The sequence below is a fragment of the Parasteatoda tepidariorum genome, chromosome 3, assembly GCF_043381705.1.
Source record: "Parasteatoda tepidariorum isolate YZ-2023 chromosome 3, CAS_Ptep_4.0, whole genome shotgun sequence".
Lineage (NCBI taxonomy): Eukaryota > Metazoa > Arthropoda > Arachnida > Araneae > Theridiidae > Parasteatoda > Parasteatoda tepidariorum.
This window is the reverse complement of record NC_092206.1, coordinates 7,997,585-8,020,336: the sequence shown is the minus strand read 5'-3', so window position 1 is coordinate 8,020,336 and position 22,752 is coordinate 7,997,585. Positions and strand designations below refer to the sequence as shown.

The 22,752-nt window shown below is 32.4% G+C and overlaps 1 protein-coding gene across 1 annotated transcript in view; it reads left to right on the top strand.

Moving 5' to 3' along the window:
• LOC107456259 (dual oxidase maturation factor 2) overlaps nucleotides 1–20,964 on the top strand; it is a 90,750-nt gene extending 69,786 nt beyond the window's left edge. Inside the window, exons 5-7 of the mRNA XM_043041977.2 lie at nucleotides 8,502–8,604; nucleotides 11,985–12,164; nucleotides 19,101–20,964. Coding sequence (XP_042897911.1) covers nucleotides 8,502–8,604; nucleotides 11,985–12,164; nucleotides 19,101–19,182 — 365 coding nt within the window. The 3' untranslated portion in view covers nucleotides 19,183–20,964. The remainder of the gene's footprint in view (nucleotides 1–8,501; nucleotides 8,605–11,984; nucleotides 12,165–19,100) is intronic.
• Nucleotides 20,965–22,752: the final 1,788 nt, after the last annotated feature.

Genomic DNA, 22,752 nt, shown 5'->3' with positions numbered 1-22,752 from the left:
AAAGAATACAAATCCTCTTCTGTGGGGTAGTTTAAGAGGTGAAGGCCTGCAGCGACTGCAGGGCAGTTAAAAACATGATATGGTGTCAGTTCCACATTAAGACAGTTGCCACAGTTTTGATATTTTCTAGTCCCATCTGCAGAGATTTTCATGTTTTTATGATGTTTTCTTCTTAGTCTGATGAGAGTAGTGGCTGTCTTCCTATCGATGTCAAGATTAGTTATTTGATCGCGGGCTTTGATTTTTAAAGGGGTGAATAGTCTTGACTTTGCAAAAGCATTTGCATCTGCCAACGTGGTTGGGATTGAATTTTGATTTAGATCTCTGGCATTTTTAGTCAAGGAATCAGCTATTTCATTGAACTCTAGGTTCACATGGGCGGGAATCCACTGCAAGAAGCAATTTTTCCGGAGACGCTGAAGTTGTCCAAGTTGTTCTATGATATTCAGGACAAGGCTTGAGGTACCTTTGCTGAGGGCCTGTAAGGCAGACCTGTAGTCGGCAGTAATATTTATTTTGGTTAAAAAAGGGTTGATTCAAAAATTTGGAATTTGTCAATTCTACCTAAAATATCAATAAATTAGCATTGTAGACTTTGTAATTATAGAACAAAATTAACGGTTGACGCTGGTAAACTGGGGGAGATTTCAGTATCGTGATCTGTGGCAGAATAAAACTTCGGGCAAATATCTGCATGTTTTTTTTTCTAATTTGCAAGTTTAAAATCTGTTTGGTACCTTGGCGATCGTAGTTGGCGCGACAGATCACAGTACGGAAATATAACCGTCAACTAAATGGTAGCTATAGCAATTAAAAAATTTGTCAGCCAATTGCCACTTTTTTTTACATCGAAAATGCACTGCATTTGCATTTTATTATTTTTATTAATAAGTATGACATTTTAATAAATCTTATCATATATCGTAAAAAAAGGATGAAAAAACAACAAAAAAAACTTATCTAAATTACTAAAATAGTAAAAAAAATTTATTATGTGACATATTATGTTGTATAGTGAAACCTCCAAGAAGGACCACCTCTGTGTAGCGACCTATTTACGACCGTTTTCGGGAGGAATGGAAATTTTTCCATAGAATTTGTGTTAAAGAAAACCTTTAAGAAAGACCATTAAAACCTCTCCCAACGGCAAGGAAAACCATCGCACCAAATGCAAAAAAAAAAGTCAAATAGGGAAACTCAAAGAAATATCAAAACAAAAAATACTAACAAAACAAATAAGTAGATTTAAATGTATTCAAAATATTTGTGAGTGGCTCTTATTTAGAGAGCTCTTTTTGAGAATCTCTAAAAGAGATCGATAAACTCATGTTGCTGTCAGAGTGCTCTAGAGACGATGCTATCAAATATTTATTTTTAGAGCTGAAAGTTTAAGTTAAAAGTTATTTTAGAAAAAAACTAAGCATCTCAAACAACCAAAGCTCATCTTATTTTTAAGTTAACTCATTTTTATCATAAAAAAATGCAAACTTAAACAGAAAGTGTAATTGTTTATTTATTAAAAACAGTTCTATAATTGAACAGTTCAGTAGTTGAACAGCCGAGACCATTTTTTAAGTTTACGACTACTAATATTCAAATCCGTAGCTTTGTAATTTTGAACCCAATACAGAAGACAAGGGAACTCCTGGATCACGTATTGGGAGAAATTTGCCTTCGTGGAAGAGTTTTTGATGGGACTAATCCGCATTTGCGTTACATGGAGAGGAAAACCACAAAAACCTCCCATGGTTAGCTTAACGGCAAGGGGACTATTACCCATGATGCCTCTACATCTGAGCACTCCGTCAGCACTGTGATCGGTGAAAACCGGATGCGAAATTCGTCTCGACTTGCCATCTCTGAGATTCGAACCCGGTTCACCTCATTCGAAGGCTATCGCTCTATCCTCTGAGCCACCATGACTCTATAATTCATAATTATATTTTTTGCACATGATTATATCATTAAAGGTCATTTTTATTGACGCAAAAGTTTATTCATCGATCTGGTTTTCAGGACCCCAACACAAGTGGCATTTACCGCAACAAGAAAATGACTCCGAGTAAAATTAAAATCTTTTACGAAAAAGCATGTACCTTTGATAATATTTTGAAGTTGGTGGAGGTATCCCCTAAGAGCGAACAACCTCTATTAACCTCCACCAACCTCCCTTAACCTCCATTTTTTCTGTGGAACAGAGAGTAATCGCTCCCAAGAGGTTTCACTAAACTACACTCTATAACAAAGAAATCGACGCACCAAGAAGGAGTTGCCCGATTGAAACGAAAATTGGTGGATAGGAAGACAATGTACAGAATAGTAAATTAATAAAATTTCAGAACAATTGAATAATTTATTGCAGAGTTACAGTAACAGGTTCAATACGGTGTTGACCAGCCTCTAGCCTGGATACAAGCTTCCACACGGCGTGGCATAAACCGATAAAGCTCCCGGATGCTCTCTTGCGGTATTTCCTGCCAAATTCGATACAATTGTCGAACGAGGTCATCNATTTTTTAAAGCATGTGTAATCTGCTTCAAAGTTTAGATAATACATAACATTTGGTCTATGCTTTAATCTTGTAGGAAACAGGAAATGATTAATTTTATGGAAGAAGCGTGCTGCATTTCCGCATTTTTTCATTTTGTTTCGGATTGTACGAAATTAGAAAGAAAAAAAACAAACTGTAAATTTATCCAACACGAGTTCCTAATCGATGTTTAATTTTAAGAACAATGTAAAGGAAATCAAATTAAGTGTACTCATTGTAAACTTATTGGGTTCAATTGTCTTTTCAAAAAGAATTGAGACAAGTAGGGTAAACTAACCAGTGAAGGAACACTTAAGCTTTGCTTGCTTTTTAAAAAATCATATTAATTTCAAAATTCGTAATTTTAGTTAAACATATTTGTTACTAAATTGCAAATTATGTAAAAAAAAATTGCAGAGAGCTTACATAATATAGTTTTAAAGTTTTGGAGGTTCAAATAACAAATAGAAAGAAGACCAAGTGAAGGAACAGCTCTTACCAGTGAATGAACACCCAGCAAAGGAACACTTAATTTTTTTTTCAAAGGAACAAGGTGTTGCAGAGATAATAACAAATTCAAAAATTTTTCCAGAGAAGTTTATTTGCCCAGGTAATCCAAAACATCGCTAGATGACTTCCTATTGTTTGGCAGTAAGATATTGTTACCAATCAATCTTAAAATGAAATTCTTATTTTTAATCAATATATATGAAATGTTCCTTCACTGGGTAGTGTTCCTTCACTGGTTGGTGCACCCTAGCTCTTTATATTGGTATTGAATTTAATAAAATATAAAATAAAATACTATAATGTTTCATCACAAATATAATTTCAATGTACTCATTTAGAAACCGCTGGTTAATTCAATTGGTTAGTTCTTTGACTGGTTAGTTCTCAACTGAAATATCTACTTTGAAGGAAGGGTGATAATAGATGCTCTGGGGGGGGGAATCATCATCCCGCTTGACCAATGAATGATCATTCATATTATTTTATTTTTATTCTAATCAAGTAGTAGCAGGAGGGCTGATTTAAAAACGATTGAAAAACATTCACTTAAATGCCTTTCAATATGAAATATATTAAACTGGTATTTTTTTTTTTTTTTTTTGGAACCAAAATGGCATTTTTTTTCCCGAACAACGAAATAAAGAAAATTAGAGATTGAACAAATGGTAATGAAATTTTTGAAAAATGAGTTCTTTTTTCTATTTGTAGTTTACACATTCTATTAAAACACTTTGAATGTAAACATTAAATCAACATAAATTAAAATATTAAAGTGTGTATTAGATTGGGAAAATAATTTTTGTTCACAAATAAATTTTAAGATTTTTTTTAACTTTCTTATAATGTATTTTTTCGGTCAAAATTATTTTTCAAAAATCGTATTTTAAAAAAAATATTATGTTCATCAGGTAGACAGTGGAACTTGTGATTTATATTTCACGTATAAGATGTTAATATTTATTTATAAGTAGTTTTTATTACATACTTTACAAACTACGTAAAAAAATACCTTTTTGAAAAAATCGCACAAAAATTTATACCTTTCATTATTTTAACTCTTATTTCATTGGTTTGTTTGGCAAAAGAAATTAGAATTACCAGATTAAAACTTCATTCATTTCAGAAATATATAAATAGGAAACAACAAATTCCATGTTTCAAGCGCTCAAAAATAAGCTTCCATTTTCAAGACTTGCCAGATAAGAAAGAAAAGAAACTAAAGTGATTTGAAATATTAAACGCACAGTTGCCAACAAAAATAAACAAATAAAGGTGAGAAACTAATCTAGAAAAACTGCAGTAGTCGAGAGGAACAAATCATGGTAAACGCTTTGGAGAGGTGGTGAGGAACTCATGTCGAAAGGAATCAGCATTCATGTGAATATATAAAAAGATTCCAAGGCGTCAAGATGAGCTGATAAGGAAATAATTTTGGCATTGCTGAAATTGAATTTATGTCCAAGATTACAGCAATGTGCCGCAATTGATGACTTCTCGTATTCTTGATAACTGGCATATTTATCGTGTTTCTTAAGCCTAAACTTTAAAGCGCGTCAAGCTTGTCCAAAGTCACACTGAGGAGGAATGTGGTAAATGCCCAAACGATTATTAAAGCTAATAGGATCTTTAAGAGGTTTAAAGTTGATTTTGTTAAAAAAGATTTTAAAACCAAAATGGAAGAGGATATTAGCAATTTTATAACAAAGGGAATAAAAAACGGTAAAGTAGCAAGTTCTCTGTAAGGATTAGAAAAAAAGTGGCGTCTGGGTGTTGTGAGTTAAGCAAAAGCTGAATCAACTGTCGAAGGGTTAAATTCACGGTTAGCAGAATGTGAGAGGAGGAAGTTAAGTTCGGGATTTAAAGAAGAAGAGTTAGAGCAAAAGTTAAGCGAGCGGAAAGCAAAAGTACAAAATGTAGCAGTTTGAGAATTTGGGTAATTAGTAGAGCCCAGATTTTGATGACCTAAAAAATCTCAACTAATGCACTTAAAAAGTGCAAAAAATGCTCTTAAAAGGTGCAAAAAATGCTCTAAAAATGCGAAAATTGCGCTAAAAATGCCTTATAACATGAAATAAATAAAGTAAAAATATTGAACTTAAACAATGTTTTTACTCTTTAAAATTATTATGAGTCATTTCAAAAAATATAAAGCAATGCAATACTTGTTCTACTTTCGTTAAAGTTTGAAAAATATGTTTTATATCCTAAAATAACAAAAAAAGGAGCATATATTGACTCCAAAACCTTTTCATTTTGTATAGAAACTTTAATGAATAATATAACAACTTCCATCTCATAATATTACCAAATATCAGAATTATATTGGATTATTAAATGTTTTTTGATATTTTGAAATGTAAACGAGCGTCTCCTGTCTGAAAGTAAATTTTTATACCTGGAGAAGCTTCTTTCAACGTCTACTGATGTTATTGGTGCGTACTTGAAAAAGACGGTTTCACTTACTGACAATTCTTCTTCAATTTGAAAAGATGTTGCTTCACCTGTTAATATCCTAGAGATTTTCTTCATTGTTTGGAAGCCAGTGTAATAATAAAAATTGATTAAAAAAAATAAAAATTGGAAAAAATTAACAAAAAACTTAAAAAAAATTTTAAAATGCAAAATGCGCCTCAAAATTTAAAGAAAAATGCCCTATAAATCTAAAAAAATGCTCTAAAAGGCAAAAAATGCAAAAAAATGCAAATGTCATCAAAATCCGGGCCTTAGTGATTAGAATTAACATTAGGGAGCAACATTTTTACGATAAACAGAGGGGTAAGAAAATGAGTGTCTATTTTTGAGCGCTTGAAACATGTCGACTGTTATTTCCTTCTTACATATTTCTGAAGCAAATGTAGTTTTTACTCAGGTAATATCTTACTGTTTCAGTTACTTGGGATCAATAATTTAATACTGAAAAATTAGTTTTATATCGGTTATAGGTAAGGAAATCGGAAATGTTTAAATTTTCTGAAAAAGAATAAAGCTTTGTAGCTGATAAGAAAAACAGAAAAAATTAAATTATTGAGCAGATCAATTAGCTCACCAAAATAAATATAAATAAATGTGTCCAAGAAAACAATTTTTTTTTTCCTTTTTAAGTAATTGCTCTTGTTTCTATCTTATACTATACTATTGGACCTTATTGTACATTTTTCTGCCTTTTAATACATTATTTTTACCTTATTTTGAATTGTTCTTTCTTCTACCTTATTCTACATTATTGACAATAAAGGAATATCTCATTGTGCATTTTTCTCATCATTCTCTTTTATCTTTTCTTATACCCTCCCTTCTTTCCATTCTTTCTTTTTCAAATTACGCCTTTTTGCTGCTTTATTGTACATTTCCTATATTACTGTGCATTGTCTTATTTTGCATTTTTTTTCTTCAAATTTTTCTTCCTTATCGTTCATTATTGTACCTTGTTGTTTATTTTTATTTTTTCTCACTCATTTTCCATTATTATACCTTATTGCGAATTTTCTCTATCTTATTCTGTATTTTTTTTATTCTACATTATTATACCTTCTTACCTATTTATCTCTATCTTCTTCAACATTTTTCTTTCTTATTCTACATTATATTTTCGACCTTTACTTTCTTATATTCCCCTCCTCGCATTTCTCTTTTCAACCTTTCTTTTTCAAATTATATTTCTTTTTACTGCTTTATTGTACATTTCTTATATTACTGTACATTATTATATATATTCTTTTTCCTTTTTCAGCCTTTCTTTTTCAAATTATTTTTTTCCTTATCATTCATTATTGTACCTTGTTATGTATTTTTTTCTTTTTCTAACTTATTCGCCATCATAATATTTTATTCTGAATTTTCTCTCTCATATTCTGTACTTTTCCTATTCTACATTATTATACCTCATTACGCATTGATCTCTATCTTGTTCAAAATCTTTCTTTATTATATTACATTATATTTTCAATTTTTACTTTCTCTTTTTCTCCTTTCTTTTTTAAATTATGTTTCTTTTTACTGCTTTATTGTACATTTCCTATATTAGGGGAGACTGGGCTCAATTGTAACAGGGTACGATTTTAACAGAGCAAAAATTTCGAGTGTCGGGTTCTAGATTTGGTTCCTAGGTGGCGCACAAGGTGTATTTAATAAATCTACATGTACACCCCTGATGGCAACCATTTTTATGTACTTTTGAAAGAGTTACATCACAAAAGATATTTTCACGCCACGCAAGTACTTTTTTTGGTATTAGAATATTATATTGTAACAAAGTAATTTTGTTTAAACAAATAAAAATTAGTAACCGAATATGTAAGTGGACACCTTAATTAACATTTCAATAAAAAAAAAATTAGTTTTGCTAATTAACTAGCATTGTTTTTAACAAATGAAGCTGAAATGGCGTCTTGGGGACAATTGTAACAATAAGTAAAGGGACGATTGTAACAGCTGAAAATAAATAATCTTATGTTTACAAACCATTACTTAACTCTTTAAGAACCACCAATAGTTTCCTATATCATTTATATTATGTTGCATGTGCATTATTTTATTTGTCACCTTTCACAGCATAAATTAAAATTTTTAACCCCTTAAAGTTAAAAGTTTAACCCTTTAGGTCTCTGCTCATTATTATTTTTACTCCTAAAATATCACTACTATTTTGATCAATAAAAAAATATATCACAACTATGATAATATGTATAATTAACTATGTTTTAGTTGAATTTATGAACTGTTACAATTGACCCCGTAAGTGGGGACAATTGTAACAAGTGCACGACTGTCAAAAATTGTTAATAACTAATATAATAACATTTAAAATAAGGTATTTTTTTTTCTAGTAGAGGATAGTCTACTTTACTCGTCTGTCAATTAATACTAATAATATATTCGATTTTTTGTTAGTTAAAAATACTTAAGTAAAAAATGTTACAATTGACCCCACTCTCCCCTACTGTACATTATTATGTCTTACTTTTCATTTTTTTTCAACCTTTCTTTTTCAAATAATTTTTCTTCCTTGTCTTTCATTATTGTACCTTGTTATGTATTTTTCTTTTTTTTTCTAACTTATTTTCCATCATTATATCTCATCGTGAATTTTCCCTGTCTTATTCAAAATTTTGCATAATCTACATTATTGTACCTGATTCATCATTTTTTTTCTTATTCTTCATTCTATTCGACCTTTACTTTGACTACAATTCCCCCTACTTAACGAACAAACTGGGCAATTTACATTTAGGTCAATAGTCGTTGCATTGGAATGACATAAGAATCGTGAGCTTCAGAAAAATATTCATTAAACTGATGTCATTCTAGCTCAATGTGTAGACCGATAGGAATCTGGTCTGATAATGTCGTGATGAAAATGACATTAGATGAAACTCATCATACTTAATCTGATGTGTTAAAAATGTAGAATGGAATCTTTCACAAATGAATAATTTTTTAAAATCATACTTTGTATTTTAGGTACACTATGTGTGTTTGTTGGAGGTGCAGTGGCCATTGTAGATCTTCTTTTTCCCAATAAATTCTCGACTATTCTAGAAGTCGATTACGACATGCCCCACAAGTAATGCTTTCCATTTTTATTTTATTATTCTTTCAATAATTATTTTTTTAACAACCTTAAAATAATTTTATTTATTTATTAGTAATCGTCCTATCCTGTTAGTTAACAAATGTTCTAACAATTTCTTTAAAGAAATCCACAAAATGATGCAATTAAATTATTAATATTTATTATTCTAGAAGTTAACATCTGTTTACCCTATTCCTTTTATTTTACGATAAATATTCTAGCGCTCCCTTTAAAAAAGGGCTTAAAATAATCTAATTTATTTATTGTTCATAGTTTCATCTTTTTACTTAAAATCATCAATTGTGTAGCATTGATGATTATTAAGTAAAACATTGATGTCTAACATTGATGAACTTCATCAATTGTGTAACATTGAAAGAATCATTGATGTAGGACCACTTCCCGATATGCCCTACATCAATGTGTTTTCAAGGTCAAGTGCGATGTTTCAGTACACATTTAACCGGTACTCCGAACACTGAGGTTTCTCCTAATCTTATCCTCAGCAGATATTAAAGTATAGAATACATATAATAATATCAACGAATAAATTAATATCAAATTGGATATAACAAATATTTCGGATATTCAGCAAAGCGACTATGTGATTGTTGACATTCACCGGTGAAAGTCGACATTCTCTTGATTTCGGATATTCACGGTATCAAGTATACTTTTACTGATAAATCTATTTAACTGGTTTCAAATAGCAACATTCTAGAGCGGTGCAGAAGAGCTTATTGAAATTTTCAGCGCTGGTGTTGAAAGAGATTCCTTTTCACTGATATGAAGCTCGTATCTGGTCTGTAATACCTCAGCAATTGTTAAACATTGTCAAAATTCAAAATTCATGTCAAAATTCATTGAGGAGAACTCCTCCAGACTGGGCAGTCTGCTGCTATGGTAACAAGCGTGAGCACATATCTCATGGGGGGGGGGGTGAAATGGAGAAAAGAAGGTGTCTATTGGATTACTCACGAAGACTTACGCTAAGATCAAGACAAAACTATTCACCCCACACCCCTATTCGAAGTGACCTTTCCTCGTAACCATAATACCCGCCACGACGCGAGACGGGTGTTAGGAGGAGTTCTCCTGAAAGCCGAACTATACTTTCGCAGATCAAAAAGCACTTGTGAACTACTCAAACTGGACATTTCAACAAAACACCTGCCAAGACACACAAATGGTGCAAAACGCATTTTCCTGACATGATATCTTCTGACGACTCGCCAGATCTCATTCGTATGGATTACAGTGCATGGTTCATTTGGATGTCTAAAAACTGCACTAAACCACTCAAAATTTTGAATTCTCTAAAGCAGTTGCTTCGGCGATACTTAGATTGGTTAAAGGTAGAAGACTTGTGATTCTTAGTTTAATTAGTTGGGAAATTTCTTAGTTTCAAGGAACCATGATATGATCACACTTGCATCCTCCTTGCATCTTCAGAAAATGAATTTAGGAGATACTTTCCTGAATTCTCTGGCGAGAGTACGAAATTCAAACGGCTTGTCTGAAAGTTCCTGGTGCTTTGTAAAGTAAACTTTCGCAAACTGAATCGAATTTGCAGTCGTGAACAAAATCCAAATGGCTTGTCTGAAAGTTCCTGGTGCTTTGTAAAGCGAACTTTCGCAAACTGAATCGAATTAGGAATCGTGAACAAAATCCAAATAACTTGTCTGAAAGTCCTTGGCGCTTTGTAATGTGAACTTTCCGGAAATGAAAATGAACTTCCAAGCTAAAGATATATTCGAAGAGAAATCTGTCACACAGATTTGGTCCTAATTGCGCGACTTTTATTCAGGAGAGACAGAAAGAGTTGTCAGAGCAATTTTTTCCCTTCATCTGTACACCCTTATCTTAGCGAATCAATAGTTTATGTTACTAATTAAAAGGAAACAAATAAATAGGTTTGACATTTGAAAAGGCACGCGATTTACCTTTCTAACACTACTCTAGCAATTTGTATTTCATCACTAAGGAAAATAAAAACCGAAAGCATAGTGTGTCCGTTTTTGTGATTAGTGCCTTATTCAGCTTACTACTGCTGCTATATTTTATAAAGCTTACCCAGATAGCAAAATAATGTTTATTTTAACTCATCAAAAATCATTTAATGTAAACCTAAAAAGGTTTGTTATGCTGTTAACGTGTAAAACTTCTAACTTTAAAACGAGATCTGTGGCAATCTGCTCTATTCTACAGACATTTCCCTAATCCAAAGCCTTGGAAAACAACCTTGTATATAAAAATCTTAAACCGAGGTTAACATAGGGTTTTCAAGTGTGAAAAAATCCTTTAATAAAGCTAGTCTCAAGGTGAAAATAATCTTCAATCTAGGTCATTATAAGGTTCCTTTTCGCAAAGTCTTGTTTGCTTAGCTAAAATCCACCTTGTCTTGAAATGTTAATGGACGATGCAATTTGATCCTATCGCTAGTGTGACGTCAGCTAAAACGTCATTATGGACCTAAAGGTCTGGTTTCTTAGGACAAGGTCTGGTTTCTTAGGACTATCTGGGCGTCAGCGGGACGTCAACGTCCCGCTGACGCCAACAAAATACTGGTTTGTTAGCTCAAGGCCTGGTTTCTTAGAACTAGCGCCTTATCTGGGCGTCAGCGGAAAGTTGACGTAGAGCTGACGCCAAAAAAATACTTTTTTGTTAGCTCAGCGTGAGCAGTCGGTCCAACGCAGACATTATCTCTCATTGCGCATGCGTTAATAACGTAAACAAATATTTATTTTGAATTTGTATTGATTTTGTTATTGTCGACCAGTGTTTTAGAGAACAAATAATGACTTTGTCCAAGAAAAAACACATTATAGCTGAGCTAAATGAAGAGTGCTATGTTTAATGAAGAAGCTATGTTTAATGTCAAAATCAAAATCTTGGCTGATTTCAATGTGCTGTTGGATGTTGTCCGCCATTGCTTCTGTGGTTAACGTCACGTTGTAATCCAACTGCAGTTGAGTTGGACGGCAATTGTAGTTCAAGATGAGCGTTCGATGACGTATACTATCAAACTCACAAATGGACCAATCAGAGGTTAGCGCTGATTTCCAGCTGACGGCGTCCTGTCCTAAGAAACCAGGCCTTAAGAGACAATACCTAATAAAAAAAGCTTTAAAAAATAATTTTTAATCCTTTTAGGATAAAAGGTTTGAAACTGCAATATTTTTGATTTAATTGAAAAAAAGTTACAAGCATTTTCGTGGCAATCAAAACAAAATTCTGACACAAGGTAGCACTAACGTTACATGCTTTCTGGGTTATGTTCCTAAATTCCCCAAAATGTCACTTAGAATATTTTTCCACTACGTTTACCTTTAAACTTCACAGCAATTGTAAAAATTTTTTAATTATGCAAGGTACCCCATGCCTGGAACAAAACAGAATCACCCTCAACCAGCACAACAACCAGTGAAGAAGGAGGGTTTCGAGAATCAAGGATTCGAAGAGGAGGATTACAGTACCATCATTGATGGAAAGAGAGCTGTCAGTCTGCGCAATTTTGGCAAATTTGCGCAGAAGGAGCAGAGTTATAACAAGTAAGTGCTTTTTTTTTTTTAATGAATTATACAGTTTTCATTTTGTGAAATCGTAATCACTAGAGCCCGGATTTTGATGACCTAAAAAATCTCAATTAATGCCCCTAAAAAGATTAAAAAATGCCCATACAACCTGGAAAATGCCCTTAAAAGTGCAAAAAATGCCCTTAAAATGCGAAAACTGCGCTAAAAATGCCTTATGACATGACTTAAATAGAAATAAAAATATTGAACTAAAACAATGTTTTACTCTTTAAAATTATTACGAGTCGTTTCAAAAAATATAAAGCAATGCAATACTTGTTCTACGTTCATTAAAATTAGAAAAATATGTTTTATATCCTAAAATAACAAAAAAAGGAAAATATATTGACTCCAAAAGATTTTCATTCAAAGATTTTCACTATTTTAAATATATCAAAAAATAGTTCAAAATAGTAGCAATTTACAAAAAATATTCCTAATTTTTTACACCTGGGAAATTTAGGAACTATTCGTTGTACTTACAAATTATGCTATCAAGAACAAATAAACTGAACTTCCTTCGCTTCAGAGATAATTAGTACATACTTTTTACGTATAATAATTTCAGAAAATGAAAAAAAGGCAAGAATAAATCAACTGAATTATTTTAATTTAAAAAATGTGACTGCATATTCTTGAAAAATAAGTATTTTCAGAAAAGTCAAATTAAGAATAAATCGACTGTAAGTTTTTAATTTTAAAAATGTGACTACATATACTTGAAAAGTTAATACATCTAGAAAATTACGAAAAGAGGAACTCAACTGAAAATTTTCAGTTCTGAAAAATAATTGCATATTCTCAAGAGAGGTATACTTTCTGAAAATGCAATTGAAGATAAATTGACAAGAGTTTTTAAGCTCTGAAAACGTAACTGCATATTCTTGAGATATAAAACTTTCAGAAAGTTTTAATAATTATTCAAATTTAATATTATTAATAAAATTTCTGTAGATATCAACCCTTATTTAAAAATTCGTAATAAATCACTCAAACGATTCGGAACATATTTACTGAAATTCCTGAAAGGTACAATATTTTGCTTTTTAATGAGAGTTCATGGTCTGCTATATGGAATATTAAATTTTTGTGTGAAATCTTTTACTTTTTTTTTTGGGGGGGGGGATATTTAATAAAAAAAATTCTTCAAAATGTTGTCTGCTATTTTCTTTCCCTTCCTAAATACCCTAAGATTATCTAAAAATTCCCTAAAGTCTTCCATTATGCTTTATAAGCTCTACAATTCCCTCCAGTTTCCCCTTTCATCCCTAAACATTTAAGGAATATTCAGACTTCAGCAATTTATCATTTACTCAACATGAAAATGATTGACGTTTTCTTATCATCCTCTTTCCTGATCGTTGTTGATCCTCATAATGATTGCTCGCTGATTCGGAACAGTGGATCAGGAAAATAAAAATCCATAGTTGGGACTGAAGGTCGGTGTTCAATAATAGGAAGGACGTTCAGTGGAATTTCATTTAGGGGAGAACAATAATCTTCCAAGGTGATGTGCTTCACTTTCAGTTTCCTTCTCTTCCATTTCTCAAAAACATTTAGGTCATGAAACAAATCGAAGTAAACATAAACATAAAAATGACCTTTTGCCTTATATTATTGGTATCTAAATTATTTTAATATTTCCTTCTAATACTTTTCGAACAATAGACAATGAGATTATTTTAATAATTGAAATTAAGATAACGCTCTTTAATATAAAAAAAAATCGTTTGCATGTGTTTTGTTAATATATTTACCCTCAAAATAATCGTTTTCACATCGGACATAGAAATAAATTCTCATCCAAATATTTGTAATATAGTTACTTTGTTTATTCTCTGATTGTTGTTGTAAAATTTAGACATATATTATACGCTTCATTAACTTGAAGATACTATTCCAGAAATGGCTCCTTAGTATTGTCTCATCAAAAGTACGATCATAAACTCATCTCTTATGTTGTTCTTCTACTTCTCTCTACCTCTTTTGTTTTACCCATAAGTCACTAAAGCATTTTTACTTTATTAACTTCTATTTTAATCCCTCAAATTTATTCTTCTATGTGAACTATAAGCTAATTCCTTCATCTTGATATATTCCGGTTCTGTAATTTAAATACTTCCAGAACTTTCTAGATGTAAACAAATGAAAATATTTATTAAGAAATACTCGCCAGAAATTTCTGAAGCTCATTCTATAAATAGAAGAGTGATTTATCTTTGATATCATGAGATAATTATAGAATAGATTCCAACTTAGATGTACTGGTTTGAATGAAACTATAACAATTATATATGAGTATGTTACTTGATAATGTTTTTTTTATTTAATATCCTGTTTGTGATTTTCTAAACCTGTACACTTGAAGATGATTTACTTTAAAATTTTACTTGGTGAATTTCTAAAAGCTGCAGATCTCCAGTCAATGAGATTTTCTGTACTCATGTGGGAAAAAAAAGAAAATAAAGAAGAGTGAGTTTAACACTAAACATACCGTAATTGGTCAAACGACCGTTTAAGAACTTTTACATCGAAAAAACGCTGATCATCTTATCGTTCCTCCACATTTGACTTCATGACTTTTTCTAACAATTATACACAGTTAATATTCTATTAATATTTTTTTTGTATTTTGTTTGTTTCGAATAATACTTGTCGTATACCTATATCTACCACAACTGGTCATTTAACCGGGAGAACAATTTATTGCTTCATAAGGTTATCGGATCAGAAATGACAATGTAATGCGTGTTCAACGTATTGCATTCGATTAGTTGCACATTTCTGCAAAGACTGTTGCGTGCTCAGTTCAATCAGAATAACTGTGAATTCAAATTTCAAGACAGTACCTAAAATTTTAGATTGGCATTTTTGTGTCAGAAAAAGTGACAAAAACTAATTATTTTGGTAAGTAGCTTATATTTTATTTTGATAGCTTTACTTCATTCCTAACTAATTGTTAATTTTTACCCAGAAAAATGTCGAAATAAGTACACGTTCTTAGAAGAAATAATATTAATTATAAAAATAATTATAAGAATTATAATTCTTATAATTCGTATATATTCTTATAATTGAATAATTATAAGAGTTACAGAAATAATAATAATTAGAAGAAATATGTTTGTGGAAAATGTACAATGGAAACACGCTGTATATGTAAAAAGTACGCATTCTTTGTGTTTGTAATACATAAAAATTGGTAATATACAATTTTGTTTAGTTATAAAAAAGTTTTTTTTTTTGGTTTATTTCCTTCCTAGCATCCATATTTCATACATTCAATCAAGAAACATAAAGTCCGACTCTGGTAGAAATAGGTATATATTAAGTGTTGGTATGTTTAGTTTTAAATGATGTCAGTAAACTTACCACAACCCCAACATATAAACCTTTCTCCAAAAAAAGGCAACTAAATTTTTAATCCATCTCCAAAAATATTCAGATGTGAAAGAGTTGTTTATGAACGTCGTCACTGTGTAAGCAAATAGATATAGTGAGTAAATATATAGATATAGTGAGTAAATTTGTTGTTGATTCTTGATATAGTGAGTAAATTTGTTGTTGTCGTAAGCCATTAAGGCAACGGTTTTCAGTAGCGCCATCTATGGCCGAGATTTGGACTTCAGCTACACCTATGCTTCACACCTGCTTAAAGGGCAGACCCATTCATACATCCATTCATCCACAGATCGTAATTTTGACCTGAACCAGAGAACGATCCATCTCCAATTCAGTACCTCCAGAGGTATAATTTGCTACGGGAACATGGAGGACTCTGTGATCCGACGGATTAAACGTGCACCGGTCACTATTTACTACACTGGGTGTCTTCGGTCAGCTGTATTCGAACTCCCGTTCTCACGAACGTGAGTCCATCGCCCTACCTACCAGACTATCTCGGAACCATAGTGAGTAAATAAATAGAGAAAATGAAGGAAGCAAATTAATGAACTGGTGTATTGGCGTAAGCTTATAATTAAATTAACGAATCCGAGAGTGAACGGATCAGTTGCAAACAAAAAATAAATAAATAAAAAGTTTATCAACAGGAAATATGATGCAACAATTGACGATAAGCATTTCATTTGCTTATTACCTTTCATTTACACTTTTGCATAGATGTACAGCATAATACCTTAAAAAAATCACGTTGAAATCTGAAATTTAAGGACCCAAATAACTAGCAGTTTTTATTTATGTTTGGGACCAATTTTTTCAAATCATAAGGTCGCGTAAAACCATAAATTTCTATCACACCTGTTAAATATTAAAAAAATGAATTTTTACCTAACTATTTTTTCCTCAGCGTGAACCTTTTAATGATTGGATTTTATTAAAACAAGTTACCATTTCAACAAAATTTTAAAAAAAATATATAGTGTGAATCGGGGTAAGATAGGCATATGGGGAAAGTGGTACCATCTGTTTCATAAAGTAGGTGGCAACAAATAGTCAAGATAAGTTACACAAGCGCATACCAACCTATATTCTTCGTAAATAGAAGGCATCTCAAGATTACGTGATTTCTTCATTTTGCCCCTCTCCATATCCATGGTTCCGGCAAGTTTTCATTTTTCCCACGTCAGTTTATTCTGACTTCTTACTGAAACGTACTATCGCAGAGAAAAATAAGTTTTTCCCCACGCCAATGGAACGAAACTGGCACCGTGGTGGCTCAGGGGTTAGAGCGTTCGCCTTCCAACGAGGTGAACCGGGTTCGAATCCCAGCGATGACTGGTTGATACGAACTCTGCACCGGACTCTCACCAACCTCAGTGCTAACATAAAAATGAAATATCGATCTTCAGCGATAGACGGATCATGAGTTAGACTCAGCTTGCCGTTAGGCTGACCGTGGGGTTTTACTATTAATGCAACGAAATTGCGGGTTAGTTCCATCAAAAGTTCTCCACGAAGGCAAGTTTCTCCTACTACTTCACCTAGGAGTTCCCTTGTCTTCTGGATTGGGTTCAAAATTACAAGGCTACGGAGTTGAACATTAGTAGTCGTAAACCCTAATATTGGGTCGGCTGTTCATCGACTCTTGTAAAATAAAATAAAACGGGGCAAAACTTGGAGTGGCAAAATTCTCCTACTACTTCATCTAGGAGTTTCCTTGTCTTCTGGATTGGGTTCAAAATTACAAGGCTACGGAGTTGAACATTAGTAGTCGTAAACCCTAATATTGGGTCGGCTGTTCATCGACTCTTGTAAAATAAAATAAAACGGGGCAAAACTTGGAGTGGCAAAATTCTCCTGCTACTTCATCTGGGAGTTCCCTTGTCTTCTGGATTGGGTTCAAAATTACAAGGCTACGGAGTTGAACATTAGTAGTCGTAAACCCTAATATTGGGTCGGCTGTTCATCGACTCTTGTAAAATAAAATAAAACGGGGCAAGACTTGGAGTGGCAAAATTCTCCTACTACTTCATATGGGAGTTCCCTTGTCTTCTGGATTGGGTTCGAAATTACAAGGCTACGGAGTTGAACATTAGTAGTCGTAAACCCTAATATTGGGTCGGCTGTTCATCGACTCTTGTAAAATAAAATAAAACGGGGCAAAACTTGGAGTGGCAAAATTCTGGGTCTGAGTCGAGAGTGGATAAATTGTGAAACCTTAGATGTCTATTCTGTCTGAAAAGTGTAGATGAGGACGGTGCAGTCAAGATAATATAAGCAGTGGCAGAATCGAATGAATTCGATAACCCACGTGATTCGATTAAGTAATGACAATGCAATAAAAAAGATACTGCTTTTTAAACCCAGTGGAACAAGAAAGTGGGGGAGGCAGCGGTTTTCTTGCTATTAATGAAAATAATTGGAGGGCTAAGATAAATCGGAAGTCGTAATGGAGAAATCTTCAGAGGAAGGCATCGGCCCACATTTGGCTGTCTGGCCAACTATAGAGATGAGTCTCACCCAAAGAAATTTCTATAATACTGTGACACATACTGCAGATTTTTTTTTTACTTGAAAGGGGATATAAGTAAAGTCTTTGGACAAACAAGAGTCATTAGGCCAAGCGGAGAAATCTTTGAGATTTTTCTATTCTTTTTCTGGAAGATATTTCTTGAAAGATCTTTTGTACATGAAAATCTTTTGTTTAGGAAAAGATCTTTTATTTAGAAAAATTCTTCCTGGATAGCAATGAAAACATTTGAATTTGCGGGAATCAAATGTGATTCTTAAGATTGACTTTTTAATTTGAAAAAATTAGCTTTTAAATTTGCCAAGTCATATTACCAGTTTCTTAATTCGTTTAGTTATTTTATCTGTAAAATAACAAATTTACTAAAATGAGGTAAAAGCTGAATTTTGGATGAATTAATGAATCAGTAATAAACTAACTTAAGCCATTCCGAATGGCCTAAGTTGGTGTGATTGATTCAAATGCTTCTCCGTTGCCAAATGTTGTATGTCTCATTTTCCACTATGTGCGATGCTAAAATCACAGCAGCACAGTTCACAAAAAACATAGTTTACCCCTCGTTGAGATTTCTTTAAGCAGGGGAATTCAGTCAAAAACTCTGGTTAGCACTTTGGAACATATTTCTTTTTTCTTTTCTTTTTTAATTCAGACATGGTTCTGAAAATAGAATTCCACTTTTGCAAGGCAAAAGTTTCAATAGAATTGAAACTTTTGCCTGCATGAATGGATGTATGAATGGGTCTGCCCTATAAACGGGCGTGACGTATGGGTGTGGCATAAGATGAATTCTTCGCCATCGATGGTGCCACTGGAAAACAAGAACAATCGCACTCCTCTGCCTTAACAGACATACGTCAACAACTAATGAGTTTATACTTATCATGAAGATCTTGTTAAATACAGAATCTATTATCGAAAAAATTGCTTACTGCTTTTAATTGCCATACTCTTTGATTAATACACTTCATATACTGTTTCAGGAGGATCAACAACTTCACGTTCGATTCCTACCGACCTTCTAAAGATATCAATATCGATATTTCAGCGGCTGCACTTTGGTGATGATTTCAGAATATAGTTTTTGTGAATGATTGAACAGTTCTTACTGGCGTTTCTCGTACCCCCAAGTTCAAGGCAGGTGTTTTTTCCCGGTGTGAGAAACGGCCCTTTTTCCTCCAAAATGTGATATAACGAGTACCTGTCGCCATATTTCAGTGTTCCAAAGTAATCTGTGTGTGACACCTTCTCAGTTGCTGGTGATGTGGAATGTTTTTAAAAACATTCAAATGTGGCCAAAGAGCTGTTACTATACACCGATAACAACAAAGAAACTTACACACACATGTGCGATATTTAAAATCACTCTTAGATTGTTAATTACTTACAATTTAATTTAAAACAGAGACGTGTTCCAAAAGTAGGCTTAATTATGTGTTCTTGACGTTAAGATTGTAAAAATCTGAATACGTTGGATTCAATTAATCATCTTCATAAGAAAAACTGCAATTGTAAACTGAAGAGTGGGATTAAAGCTCCCGACAGCGGAAGTGAATATCGCAGGTTCAGGAATGAAATTCAACTCTTACAAGCATACAACATAAAATGACTGAATGGATACAATATTCAAGCAGAATCTAAGCAGATCCATTAAAATATAAATGTAGTTGACGCTAGGTGATTTAATACCAATAAGAGCCAAATCACATTTCATCATTAAGCGCTAGTCCAAACCAACATTAAGAGACTGCTTTGTTGCTGTTAATACAACTATAAAATAACTAAGATACATATAACGCATAAAATACATATTACCAATTAACCCATTTGTCGTTAGCGTCCTTTTAATAGGACAGTTCTTTTTTTTTTTTCAAAGAAGAAAAATGTGGTAGCACAAGTGTCTCTATTTCAAGATTTATTTTGCAAACATTAAATAGTTCTGCATTAACTATACAAACATTTATATTTGGATCTGAAGTTACCGCTTGGTGCTTTTCTTAAGCTAAAGTGGTAGGTAATAGGAAAAAAAATATCCACTTAATGTAAAAAAATATGCACTTTTTTCACCTATGTGTTTTTCATATATGGACCAGTTTCTGAGGCTGGGCATTATTTGCAGTGTTCTCTAAACCCCGAACCGTGGATCAAATAGTACCGGGTCACCAATGTAGCATTAAATCATTTCATTTTATTTACATCTCACAGTGGACTGATCGTAAAGATACGGTTCCCAGTAATCAAGCATCACTGACTGCGGTCAGTAAACTGGTGGGTGACCACTTTGATCAGCCTGCGTAGGGTTCGAGGGTGCACGGTATCGGTCCTCATTAACAAACAGCGAAACTTCGAGAGTGTTAATTCAAAACTGAAAAATAGCCTTAAAATGAATTAAAATCTTAAATTTCTTCTTGCGCAATCGAACAGAAACCCCTCACCCTTTATGAAAAGAAGAAAAAAAACTAAGTGGAAATAATCTAGCATATTTAAACTTTTTAGCTGAAACTTAATTTCAAAAGAATAAAAGGTAAAATGAAAAAGTGATATTGAGGTCAAAAACCAAAGTCCCTTTTAAATTGAAGAGAAATTAAGTTTGCTTCGTTGCGATTTGTTTTTTCAATATTCAACTAGTGAAAGCAAACATATGAATCCGTGTTGTGTTCAGGCCTTAAGGAACCATGTTTGAAGATGTGAACTTTATGGAATAAAACAAAACATTTTGTATAAATTTTCAGAAGAATGTAATATTCGTGAACTTCCAAGAGCTGACGATATGTATATTTATTGCATGATGTTATTGTTATGTGCCGTGTATTGGATAGCATGTTTTAATAAATGTTTATCGAGTAAGTTCAATCTTTTCTTCTTAAATTTACATGTTAGTTTATTATTGCAGTCTGACCCCGCTATTGATAGAAACGTCTACGAACCTAGCAATAAATCCATTACAAACGATTTTTCACTGTACCCAAAATCTTTGGAAAAATACTATTAACCTATTGTAGTTATATTGTTGAAAATAGTGCTTGCAATAGCACATACTTTGCTTTATAAATTGTTAACTTCATATAACGAAGTGGTTGTCTTCCTATAGTCAGTTTTTTATTTGTTTATTTTTTCAATTTTCGTTACTTTTGGAATTTTTTAGATCTTTAATTTCCGTCCTTAGTGAGGAAATTTGTAATTAAAAGTTGAAATTTCTAGGCAACCGATTAGATCTTTCATGTGCCTGTCTTTGGAATCATTATTTCTCATTTAAAACCCTTTTTATAATGTGCTTTACTTCATTTTTAATTAAAAGTCATACTTTTGATATTATCACGCAGACTAAAATTTTTTTTTAATCATTTATTTGAATACCCGTAAAAAATAAATTAGAATCCGCTATAAACGCACTTCCAATTTCTTAATTGTTCATTATACTTAAGTTAGATCGCTATACAGTAGTTTGGATGGGCCACTGAAAACGTTCGCTATAACCTGTATTTCATTCATTATAGCGGGGTTAGACTGCATTGTATTTAATAAATGTTTAACATATTAATATTAACAACATATTAATAATTTACTGTGCGTAAAATAAAAATTGAAATAAAACGAAACACCTAAATAATTTTTGATCTAATGATCGGATTTTTCCGTACTAATGAATATAGCCTTATAGTTACAAAAGATTGTGTGGGCAGTATTTGAAGTTACACAAAAAATTATCGTCTTGTTGTTTCCAATGATACTCAGACAAGCCAAACTCGCCAGCTATTGGCCTTTTGAGAAATAAATCTGGAAGGTGCGCCGTTCTCGTTTGAGAAGAGAGCACCGTAAGGGTGAAAGTATGTCTTAGCTCAGAACCTCACGGATAGATGGCAGTACCACTCATTCGTTAAGCCACTTCCTCAATTTAGACTTGGATCTGATGGGGAAGGTAATTTTCTCCAGAGTCCTGTACCCATGGTACTACTCAGAATAGAACTTTCGGTTCCACACATTATATGAGAACGTATATCAATTTACTTGGTGGATCTTAGCGGAATCGAGGATCGAATCCTAGCTTCTCCGTACTAGAGTCTGATTCTCAAACCACTGGGCTACCACGATCCTGAATATTGACTTTGAATAAATACATAAGTAAACAGTCTAATCATTAGTAAGGTCGAATCTTGTAGCCTCTCAATGTGAATTTCGCTTTTTGCGTATATAGCTGTATCATATGGGAATTTTTTTAATCGAATCGAAATTTTTTGCTGACGATTATAAAATTTTTTTGTCCTAAAATGATTTTATGCTGAAAATAATTTTGACTAATTATTTACAATTTTTTTTAAATAAGGATAGAAAGCATTTTTAATTGTAGAGGTTTGCAAATTTTTACTTCACTCTAAACTGTATGATTTTTAAATGGCAAAATACAAAAAATTGGACGAAATCGGTCGAATGATTCTGTGTTATAACATCTCCAAAACAAATGCAAGTTTAACCTTTCATTTTTCTCGAGCGATTCAACTGATATGGTTCAAATTTTTTATATTTTGCCCAATTTATGTGACGTAAAAACTTCTATACCTTACAATTCAAAAAACTTTCGAATCTTTTGAAAAATATAATGAATAATTATTAAAAATTATTTTTGAATGGAATTAA